Here is a 12650-nt window from a genome sequence, read left to right as displayed (position 1 = left end):
CTCTGGTTTGGCTGCACTGATCACATAAACTCTCCATTTTATTGATTTGCACTCCAGAACCTAACATGGTGCCTGAATACAACAAATGCTTGCAGAATAAACAAATGAATGACTGAATCAGGTATTCTTATATTAAATATCCTTCCTTCCCCAGCCTATATTTTCCCCTTGCCACCCCCTTAAAGTTTAAGACAAAGAATCCTGGTTCACCTTTAGGACTCCAGGGAGCATCATCTGAATTCTTCTTTTTCTTGGGTCGAGATTTTAATGCAGGGTCATCTTCATCAGACTCCAGTGAAGGATAAACTGCAGGGGGAGGGAAAAGTACAACAAACTGAGGTTGCATTCAAAAGGCGAAGACAGAATGACAGACACCTAGTTTAACTCCTCCCACACCCCTACAGGTATATCCTTTCCTTAATTCCAATTCTACTGCCAGAGCGCCTGAACGTGCCACAGACTTCCTGCCTTTCTATCTTCATGCCTTTGTTACAAATTTCCTTCTCCAAGATTCACATAATTCTGACTCATTCACCCAACATCCTTTCAGTGTCTAACTTTCTTTCACTTTAGTCCTCAGAATTCATCTCTAGATTCACCTCCCCCAAAAGAAGCCTTTCCTTACTCTCCTAATCTGATTCTGATGTCTCTTTGTCAGTTCATCATTATATCCTGTGCATACCGACTACTGGAATTATTTGTTACATAATATTCAAATAATTAGTAAACCTGTTGCCTCCAATTTCCCATGAGGGCAGGGTCATGTGCTTTTAAATATTAAGGGAGCCTTACACAATACAGAGTAGGTGTCTAGTGTTTGCTGACTGAATGGAAAAATAAATGGTATAAACTTAATTCACACAAAAGCCACAAAAAGAGCACTTGGGTGAATTAGGAACACAATTACTGGTACTGTGTGACCTAAATGACAAAACACACACACGTTACCTAACACAAACACAAATACATGATTTTACCACATTTTCCTCACAACTCACACGTAATACATATAGGATTTTAAGGGGAAGATGATCTAGAAAGGTCCATCTGATGAAGTCAATAGTCTGATGCTAAGAGGCACTGTTGCGCAGCAAGTTCAGCTGCTGCCCGCAAAACTCACAATGCTAGTTCAAATCCCAGCTTCTCTGCTACTGACCTAGCTCCCTGTTAATATACACGGAAAGGCAGTGGAAGACGGCCCAAGTATTCCTCCCTCTGATATCACATGGGAGACCTGCATGGTGCTTCTGGCTCCCAGATTTGCCCTAGCCCCAGGTTACTAGTGACATCTGGGGAGTAAAGCAATCGATCCAAAGTTTCTCGCCATCTCTTCCTCTGTTACCCTGGCTTTCGAAAACATAAATCTGCAGAACAAAAATCCAAAGCTGCTGTTAAATCTAGAAGAGAAGCAATGCCAAAGACTGTAAATTGCCTAAATTGTCTTAATTCCACTCATTTTAAAGATCAAGGTCAAACATCTACAGAAACTGACTTCATCAGAGGACTCTGGCCGCCTACTTCTTCCTAGAAGAGCCACTTTTCAGAGAAGTAAGCCATTTTTCAGGACTTTCCCCTTAAGCAAAGAATCAACAACTCCTGTACCTTCACTTGTTCAAAGAGAGATAACTACCCCTAGAAAGAAACCACTGCTGACAGCACAGAGCAGTCCGTGTGACTTTTCTGAGTCTTAAGTGTTTTTTACTTCAAGAGAAGAAGAATGGTATGACAGAGACACCCTGAGCCTTAGGCTCAAGCACTTATTTGAAATCTGGGAATGACCTCCTAGTGGCGAGGGAGAGGTTTTCTGAATTTCGCTATCTTCATTCATAAATTTGAAATAAAAGATACCATCGCCTTGCAAAGTGCTGAGAATGAAGAGATTGCTTTTTGCCAAGTACAAAAGGAATTTCATTCTCAAGTTCAGGTCTTACTCAAGCAAGGATAAGTAGATAATAATTAACTCTGTACACTGAAAGACAACGTCTAAATATGCATGTTAAAATACACAGATCCTCAGTATGAAAAAGAGTATTTATTAAAGCCATAGCTACCATCACAAGACTAACAGTAAAAGTCTTAAATTAGGCAACACTGTACTGTGAATTCCTGCTACAGCGATGAGGCAGAGGAAGGAACAAAACAGACAATCAAATTAAAAAGAAAAAGTAACACTATCTCTATTCACAAGTGAACTTCTATATATAAAATCCTGAGAAATTCATACATACACACAAAATAATTAGAGCTAGTAACAGAATTCAGCAGAGCTGCAAGACACATGATCAACAAGAAGCTATTGTCTTTATATTAGCAATGAAACATCTAGAAAATATCCCATTTACAATAATATTAACAAGATTAAAGTAGAAATCAAGTTCATCAAGGAACTTTAGGATGTGCCTACTGAAAACATTGCTAAAAGAAATTAAAGACAAAAATAGACATCTAATGTTCACACACTAGATGTCTTATGAGTGGGGTGGCAATACTATCTAAAGCAAACTATAGATGAAATGCAACCACTAAAAATGGAAAAGTTCCTAAAATTTAATATTTATTTTATTTGAAAGGCAGCTTCCCAGAGAGAAGGATACAGAAAAAATCCTCTGTCCGCTGATTCACTTCCCAAATTGCCACAATGGCCGCAGTTGAGCCAACCCGAAGCCAGAAGCCAGGAGCTTCTTTCAGATCTCCCATGTGGGTGCAGGGTCCTAAGGACTTAGACCATCCTGCACTGCTTTCCCACGCAACAAGCAAGGGGCTGGATGGGAACTGGAGTAGCTGCGACATAAACTGGCACCTATATGGGATAACAGTGCTACAAGTCAGAAGATTAGTCTGTTGGTCCATTGTGCCAGCCCCAAATGTTCCTAAAACTTACATGGAACTTCAGAGGATCCTGAATAGCCCAAACAATTGTCCAATTTCATTTCCATTTGTTTTTATTAAAAAAAAAAACTTCCCTAATTTGAGCATTGAGCAATTCAAAAACAACAAAAACACATCCCCACAGTTCTAGAAGCTTAGAAAAAATTTAACTGCAAAAATGTTTAAATTTGAAGCAAAAAAGGCTCAAATCAATACTCTATATCTCTAACATTAGAAAAAGAGCAAAATAAATCCATAGGAAACAGGAAATTAATAATAAACAAAAGAGCAGAAATTAATAAAATTGATAGAGAAAACAATCAAATGCTTTGAAAAGATCAATTAGATTGATAAAATGACAAAGTAAAAAAGAAATTACCAATACCAAAAAATCTTTTATTTTAGCCATTGCTAAAGATCCGAAAAAATGTAAATAAGAAAGCTTGATAAACTATCCTTTCCCCATAAGATGAACAGCTTAGATAAAATGGACCAATTTATTGAAAGATACAACCTATAAACCTCAACTAAGACAAATAATCTGAAAGTCCATAGTTTCTTTAAAAATTAAATCTACAGTGAAATCTTAAAAAAGAAATTCTGTACCCAAGTAGTTTCCTTGTAAATTCTATCAACCATTTAAAGAAAACAAGAAATCAATTTTGTATCACCTCTTCCAGAAAAGTTTCTTCAAGATAAGGGAACATTTTCCAATACTTAAAAAAAAAAAAGATTTATTTTATTTTACTAGAAAGAGAGGGAGAGATCTCCTATCCACTGGCTTACTTCCCAGATGGCTATAATGGTCAGAGCTGAGATGGTCTAAAGCTGGGAAACAGAACCTTCCTCCAGGTCTCCCATGTGGGTGCAGGGGCCCAAGGCTTTGGGCCGTCCTCTGCTGCTTTCCCAGGCCACAAGCAGGGAGCTGGGCCAAAAGTGAAGCAGGTAAGACTTGAATTTGCTCTCATATGGGATGTTGCCACTTGTAGGTGGAGGGTTAGCTTGCTATGCCATTGTGTCAACACTATCCCAAGACATTTTTAAGGCCAGCATTCACTGTGATAGAAAAAGCAGAGGAAGAGAGGAGAGTAGAAAAAAAAATGGGCTGGCACTGAGGTGTAGTAATCAAAGTAGCTGGCTACAATGCCTGCATCTCATATGTGAAGAAAGAAAAGAAAAGAAAAGGAAAAAGGAAAAAGGAAAGAAGGAAGGAAGGAAGGAAGAAAAGAAAGAAAAGAAAGAAAAGAAAAGAAAAGAAAAGAGAAAAAAGAAAGAAAGAAAGAAAGAAAGAAAGAAAGAAAAAGAAAGAAAGAAAGAAAGAAAGAAAGAAAGAAAGAAAGAAAGAAAGAAAGAAAGAAAGAAAGAAAGAAAGAAAGAAAGAAAGAAAGAAAGAAAGACAGACAGACAGACAGAAAAGGCAGGGGAATGGCCATTTAGTCTGGCGAGTTAGGCAGTACTTGGGACACCCACATTGCTCACTAGAGTGCCTGGATTTGAGTTCTGGCTCTGCTCCTGACTGCAGCTCCCGCCACACAGGTGGGAGGAACTGGATCGAGTTCCTGGTCCCAGGTCCGAGTCAGTATGGGCATTCGGGAAATGAACCAACAGATCAGGAACACACACTCAGCCACTCTCTTGCCTTGCCTATCAAAATACAATTTCTGTAAGATTCTAAATAAAGAAAACCCACACAATAATACCCACTGAGGTAGAAAAACAACTGGACAAAATTCTATACCCATTCATAACAATGAACCAGAAAACTCAGCCAAACTGGCACTTCCTTAACCTGATAACCTAGAGCTTAGCACCGTTCTTAATGGTGCAGGCTGTCCTTTAGATCGAAAATAAAAAGGATGGCCATTCTTTCCACATTGTGCTTCAACTCCAACACAAGAGAAACAAAAAGACATGAAGACTGGAGAAAAATGAATAAAGCTGTCCTTACTTCCATAGGATATGATCACCTAAACAGATAATCCCAAGAATATACTTTAAAAAAATCCTAAAACAAATATTTCACTTTACTAGGGTTGAGGATATGAGGGCAACACACAAAATTCAATCATATTTATAATATACACTGGCAATAAACAGTTGAAAACCAAAAGCCTTTAAAAAGGTAACATTTCCAAAATAAGGACCTCAGAAATCTAACTAAACATTCAGGATATATAAAATGCCAATGAAAGAAATAAAATAAATTGAGATGTCAGTGCGGTGGCATAGCAAGCTACCTCTGCCTATAGTGCCAACATCCCACAAGGGCACTGACTTGTGTCCCAGCTGCTCCACTTTTAATACAGCTTCCTACTAATAGCCTGGAATGCAGGATAGCACAGAGTCCTTGAGACTCTGCACTCGTGAAAAACCTGGAAGAAGCTCCTGGCTCCTGGTTTCAGACCTACCCAGCTTTGACTGACACTTGGAGAGTGAAACAGCAGACAGAAGATTTCTCTCTCTCTCTCTGTTTCTCCCCATCTCTAATTCTAGCTTTCAGGTAAAATAAGTAAATTGTACAAAGCAAATAAAATAAAATAAATTGGGGGTTGGTGCCAAGGTACATTAGGTTAAGCCTCTGCCTGTGGCACAGGCCCTTCATATGGGCTCCAGTTTGTGTCCCAGCTATTCTACGATTTCCAAGTCAGGTTCTTACTTATGGCCAAGGAAGACAGTGGAGGACAGCTCAAGTCCTTGGACCTCTGCACCCACACAGGAGACTCAGAACATGCTCCTGGCTTCAGATCAGCTCAGCTCTGGTCATTGTGGCCATTTGGGAAAAAAATAACAAATGGAAAATCTCTGTCTCTCTGCCTTCCAAACAAATCTTTAAAAAAGAAATAAAATTAACTGAAGGAGTATCTCATGTACACAGTTTGGAAGAGTCAATGTATCTCAGACATTATCTAAGAAAAAAGTTGGGGGCTCCTCAGTTAAAAAGAGATTTCCCACATGACTCAGTAATTCCACTCCTAGGTACATGCACAGACATTAAAACTGATGTCCTTACAGAAGCATGCCTATAGATGTCCACATCATCATTATTCCTAATAGCCAAAAGGTAGAAACAAACAACATGTGCATTAGCAGATGAATGGATAAACAAAGTCTAGTAATAAATGGGGGCTTTGAAAAACTTATGCAAAATGTGGGTTGTGGAAAAAGTACACAAAGACCTCAAGATTCTTCACATGAACAAAAAGACAATCTTTTCCACCAAACTTTTTGAAGTATCCTAACATATACCAAAAAACATACAGAAAGTTTACTACAGTTGCCCAGAGGGCAAGAGGAGGAAGACACAGACAACAATTATTTTACTAGCAAGAAGTATTTTCTGCAAAGAGGACAACGTCTTTGAAAATAGACGTGACCGATGTAAAGGCACTAAATTCTACTGAACTGTACATTTGTAACTGGTTATTTGCAACAACAAAAGATCTGATATTTTATGTTTCCCATTGGAAATCTGGAAATGTGGGTTAAAAAAAAAAAAGGCTGTGTGAATTCCAACACAAAAAATAAAGATGCCACTTCTTTCCAAATTCATTTTATAGAGATTTAGCATAATTTCTATCAAAATCCCAGAATAGATCTTTGTGGTTTCATACAATCTATTTAAAATTTATCTAGGAAAGCAAAAACGAAAAGGCCATTCTACTCAATTTTAAAGACTCACTATAAAATACAATAATCAATACAGTGAGATCTTGGAAAAAGGACAGAAACACTGATGAAAGGACAGAACAAAAAATCCAGGGACTGGAATCATGGCATAGCTGCTTCCCACATGATAGGTGCCAGTTTAGAGATCTGGTTGATCCACTTCAACCCAGTTCCCAACTAATGTACCTGGGAAAGGAGCAGAAGATGGCCCAAGTCCTTGGGCCCCGACAGCCTGGCACACATTTCCAGTTACTGGGACAACCTCTCTGACCTCGAACAAATAAATGTTAAAATCCACCACTTCAAATCCTGGCAGCTCTATTTCCAATCCAGTTCACGGCTAATGGCCTGGGAAAGCAGTGAAGGATGGCCCAAGGCTTTGGGTTCCCAATGGAGACCCACAAGAAGCTCCTGGCTCTGGACGATCCCTGCTCTGGCCATTGAATGAACCAACAGATGGAAGATCTCTCGATCTCCCTCTGTCTCTCCTCTATCCTCTTCTGCAACTCTACCCTTCAATTAAAAATGTTTTAAATCTTCAAAAAATCCAGAAATTGGTCAGCTGATTTCTGATAAGAGTACATGGAATTCAACAGCAATAATAATTAAAAAAAAAACAACCTTTCCAATAATATTGTTGGAATACCTACATATTGATATGCAAAAAAAGTTAACCATGTGCTAAATATCATAAGAATTTATTCAAAATGTATCATGAAATGTAAAACTTCAAACTGTTAAGTTTTTAGAAATACAATAGAAGAAAGCTGCCATCACCTGAGTTCATACAAACAGTTGTTAAACAGGATAGCAAAAGAAAAAGCTAAAGAATATGAAATTAATAAATAAAACTGTATAGAAAGCTTTTAGGTATTTATCTGAAAAAACAAAGAAAAATAGAAAGCTTGCCAGAAATATTTTATCCACTGCTTCAATCCCCAAATGCTGACAATGGCTGCAGCTGAGCCAGGCTGAAGCCAAAAATTAGGAACTCAATCTGGGTCTCCATTTCTTGTTTGAAAGGCTTCAGTTTTAAAATTGAGTAATACCAGATTTTATCAAATGGCTTCTAGCACCTTTTGATTCTTCTTGAGGTTAGCTGCCCTTGTATAACCAACAGCATATAGTTCAACAGTATGTCTATTTTATTACCAGCATTTTTTAAAAGTGGGTTTTTGTTTGCTTGTTTGGTCTTACTGTTTGGTTTTAATATTTGGTATCTACTATTTTCTTTCTTTCTCTGTCTTCATTTTATCTGAAAGGCAGAGATACAGAGACACAGAAAGAGATTTTTCACCTGCTGCTTCAATCTCCAAATGCTCCAAAATCCAAATGCTTCAGAACGCAAGGACTACGTTTTTGAGCCATTACTGACTGCTTCCCAGGGTCCAACACAAGAAGTCGAAATCACGAGCAAAGCCAGGATGCAGAACTAGACGCATCAACATGGAATGTGGGCACCTTAGGCATCATCTGAACTATTGTGCTAAATGCCTGCACTCATCCTATTCATCCCCAAATTAAAAGTGTTTTCTTATGAAACATGGAGAACATGGAGCAGGCATTTAGCTCAGCAGCTAAGATGCTTGTGTCCCACATTACAGAGTGCCTGAGTTCCACATTAGGCTCTGGTTCCAGACATCAGCTTCCTGCTAATGCATTCTGTGGGAAGCAGTAATGATGTCCACGTGATGGGGTCTCTGCTACCCACACGGGACTCCAGGATCAGGTTCCTCGCTGCGTGGCTTTGACTTGGCCCAGGCCCAGCTGTTTCAGACGTCTGAGGAGTGAATCAGAATAAATCCAAAGAGAATGAGGGTAGACATTCACAGCTCCTGGCATTTGGGGAATGAACCAGCAGAAAATTTGTGTGCATGTGTATCTTGCAAATAAAATTTTCAAAAACTTAGAACACTAAAAGGAAAAGGCAATACAAGCTACCCTCTGAGGGAAATTATTTGTAAATAACATATTAAACAAGACAGTATCCAGATTAGGTGAAGAGTCTTCAAAACTCAGTGGTTAAGGAGAAAGAGCCCCGAACCCACTGGAAAAAAACAGGCAAATAATTTCAAGTGTTTGTTTAAAAACGCTTCAAAAAGAAAATATAGGAATACCAAACACAGAAAAAGGTGTTCACTCAGCATCATTAACCATTCAACAAGCCAGCAAATGATACATTACACTTATCAGGATGACTAAAGATAAATATATTGACCAGTATGCAGAGCAAATGAAACTCATACACATTATTAGCGAGAATATAAAATGGCATAACTACTCTGGAGAACCTTCGTGGTTTTTCCCTTAAATTTAAAATATTCACTATCTATACCATCTTGGAATCTCATTTCTAGATATTTACTCTAGAGCAATGAAATCTCATGTTCACAAATCTTTTCACAGTAGCTCTATTTATAATCATCCCAAATTGGAAACAACCGAAATAGCTTTCAGTATGCACATCCATACAATGGAACCCTGCTCAAACCTAAAAAGTTATTTATACGCAACATGTATGAATCTTAAAGGTGTTGTGCTGAGTGAAAGATGCCAGTCTAAATAATTTCATTTGGGCCCAGCGGCATGGCCTAGCGGCTAAAGTCCTTACCTTGAACAGGCCGGGATCCCATATGGGCGCCGGTTTTAATCCCGGCAGCTCCACTTCCCATCCAGCTCCACTTCCCATCCAGCTCCCTGCGTGTGGCCTGGGAAAGCAGTCAAGGACAGCCCAGGGCCTTGGGACCCTGCACCCGCGTGGGAGACCCGGAAGAAGTTCCTGGATCCTGGCTTCGGATTGGCATAGCATTGGCCGTTGCGCTCACTTGAGGAGTGAATCATCGGACGGAAGATCTTCCTCTCTGTCTCTCCCTCTCTCTGTATATCTGACTTTGTAATAAAAATGAATAAATCTTAAAAAAAAAAATTTCATTTACATGACATTTGGGCAAAGGCAAATGCAGAGTGATGGAGAATATAAGAATGGTTGCCAGGGGCTAAGAGTAAGGAGAGGGTAAGATGACAAAGAGGGCAGTGGAAGGAGAACATCAGAAACTTCTGCATTCTAAGTGGGGTAGCTCTAAGAATGTAAACATGGATACAGAAAAAAAGCCAATTTTACTTCAGATCAACTTTTTAAAAATTCAATTTTAAGGAATCTTTATTTAAAGGAACACTGAAGATAAATTAACAGAACTCTCAACTCAAGATGTTAGATGAAGAACATTAAAAGTGAGAATAAAATAAAATCAGAAATAGCCAAAATAGGAATGGATGTTCGGTGTAGCAGTTAAGATACCACCTGGGGGGCCCGGCACGGTGGCGCAGTGGTTAAGGTCCTCGCCTTGCATGCGCCGGGATCCCATATGGGCGCAGGTTCTAGTCCTGGCAGCTTCGCTTCCCTTCTAGCTCCCTGCCTGTGGCCCGGGAAAGCAGTCGAGGACGGCACAAAGCTTTGGGACCCTGCACCCGCGTGGGAGACCCGGAAGAGGCTCCTGGCTTCGGACGGGCATAGCATCGGCCGTTGCACTCACTTGGGGAGTGAATCATTGGACGGAAGATCTTCCTCTCTGTCTCTCCTCTCTGTATATCTGCCTTTCCAATAAAAAAATAATAAAAATAAATCTTTAAAAAAAATTAAAAGAAAGAAAGAAACAAACAAACAAAAAAGATACCACCTGGGACACCCACGCCGCATATCAGAGTGTGGCTTCCAGTCTTGGCTCTGCTTCTGATTCCAGCTTCCTGCTACTGCACTTCCTGGGAGGCAGCTGAAGATAGCAAATCCCTGACTTCCACAGGGGTGGCCAAAATGGAAACTACAGGCTCCTGGAATGCCTGTTGTGGGTATCTGGGGAATAAGCTAGTAGATACAACACCTCTCTCTCACTCCAAATCTGCCTTCCAAAGTAAATAAATCTTTTTTTTAAATGCCCTAAAACCAGTGGATATAACCTCACGTGACTTCATTTTAAAACAAACAAAAGCCTTTCAAACTAGACACAAAGATACCCCTAAATTTTTATGAGAGCAGTCTGCCAGAGACCTAGAGACTTGGGTACTGAGCAACGAAACACTGGCAGCACTGCTTTCAAGCCAGAAACAGCACAAGGATGCCCCCTATCACCACTATGACAACACTGAAGTAAAACTAGAAACATTTCAAGCATGAATATGGAAAGAAAGCGGATGCCACAGTCATAACTGTGTCCTCTAAAAATCTGTAGGCTGAAGGCCTAAACCCCCAAACTTCAAAGAGGTAACCAAGTTAAGTGCAATCTGACTGTTGTCCTCACAAGACATTAGGCTCCAACAGGGCATGCCTGCAGACGGATGGCTGCATGAAAAAGCAGCAAGAGGGATGTCATTTGCAAGCTAAGCAAACAGGATTCTCTAGAAACCAAGCCTGCTGCTACCTTTTTCTTAGACTTCCAACTTCTAGAATGGTGATGGAATAAACTTCTGTTTAAATTGCACAGTCTGTGGTATTTTGTTATGGCAACCCTACCAACCAAAAACAGCATACATACATACATAAACTACCTCAAGAACTCAAAGGCAATTAACTGAATAATTAATAAAACTAGTAAGTAAGGCATTCCAATACAGCTCAATATGGAAAGATCAACTATTTTCCTACACACATGGAAAAACTAAATACAAAATGTAATACATAAAAAGATGTTACTTTTAATAGCAACCAAATAAAATAGCTAAGAATAAATTGAAAAGATAAATATGAGGGGTTCTTTAAAAAGTTTAAACAAGATGTATATTACAAAAAAAAAGCTATGGAGGAATTAAATTTTTTTCTGCATCAAAATAAACTGTTCTAATTTTTGTGAACCTTTGCAAGTACGCCTGTGCAACAATTCCTGAATAAATCAAATGCTTAAAGACAGAAAGACAAGATGATCTGTTTTATGACTGCTTATACCCAAAAGGGAAATAGGGAAATGATGTCAATGCTGTCCAGAAATTGTACTATTTCAAAAGCAGTTTTCTCTGGCATGATGCTTGTTTATCAATCCATGGTGAATTTACTTTCTTGAAACTACAGAGAAGGCCTTAACAATATATGGAGATGTTAGAAACAAAAGCTAAAGACACTGCAACCACGCCTCCTCTCCGTGAAAGACCAATTACTGTCTCTGTTTTCTACAAAATTAAGCTCCGATGGGACAGCGAACTGGTTTAAAGAGGAGAAGAAGAAAAAGACTTTTCCCTCTGCGTTTAAGAACAAAAGACTAGGCCCTAGGGCAGCCTTTAATCTGATGCTGCTGATATGCCTTTTAAGCAAATGAACACTGGAAAGAAACAGCTCAACTCCAGGGTTTAAGGCTACAAAGGATCCGCTGACTGTGATGGAACTAAATGCCAACAGCGTCTAACTGGGCAAGTTAGGACTGCCATCATTTGGACCAGTGCTTTGGTGTCAAAGTCACACAGACTTTGAGATATGCACCTAATCTTTTTTTTTTTCTGTAAGACCCATTGTTTTTACTAAACAAATTTTCAAAACATGAGGTTTTCAGGAATACATCTCATCATAGGATAAAAGATGTCAATAAAAGATGTCATTGTAAATTAATCTATAAATATTATACACTCGTAATTTTTAAAATACCACTAGATTTGCTTATGGAATTTGATAAGCTGAGTCTAAAATTCATCTGGAATAGAAAACGCTCAGTAATAGCCCAGAAATTCTATAAAACTAAAGAGCAAGTAGGGAGCTCTCTCCGTGTTCAACTGTCTTTTCAGTGTTGCTGGGCAAAGCAGGGAGAGGAAGGAGGATGCAGAGGCTGCGTGAACTGTTTGTTCTGAGGATTGGCTAAACCAGGTCCAGATGTCGTTGCTACAGGGTGATGTGATTGGCTGCTGAGGAAAGGGTAGGTGGCCAGAAGAATGCCCCTAAGCCCAGTGGCAGCTTGGTCTAGAGATGACGAGATTGCTTAGCATCCTTGCTCAAATCCAAAGCAAATTCAGCACAAAGGGATTAGCTGTACCAGACACGAGGCCTATAGTAGCTAACCTACCTGGCATTGCCATAGAAACAAATTAATTTTATGGAACAGACTAATATTAATAACATCTAACACACAGTGCTTACTACG

General features: G+C 39.3%; 1 protein-coding gene across 5 annotated transcripts in view; it reads right to left on the bottom strand.

The window, feature by feature from the left end:
* Positions 1-12650, bottom strand: part of PHF8 (PHD finger protein 8) — an 85276-nt gene that overhangs the window by 17939 nt on the left and 54687 nt on the right. For all 5 annotated transcript variants that reach the window (XM_040998190.1, XM_040998198.1, XM_040998225.1 and 2 more), the window contains one exon: positions 211-306. In XM_040998190.1, the coding sequence (XP_040854124.1) occupies positions 211-306 (96 nt within the window). The remainder of the gene's footprint in view (positions 1-210; positions 307-12650) is intronic.

The sequence above is a fragment of the Ochotona curzoniae genome, unplaced genomic scaffold (assembly GCF_017591425.1).
Source record: "Ochotona curzoniae isolate NIBS_2020 unplaced genomic scaffold, NIBS_Ocur_1.0 contig_1274, whole genome shotgun sequence".
NCBI lineage: Eukaryota > Metazoa > Chordata > Mammalia > Lagomorpha > Ochotonidae > Ochotona > Ochotona curzoniae.
Note: the sequence above shows the minus strand (reverse complement) of the source record. Positions and strands in the feature narration are given on the sequence as shown.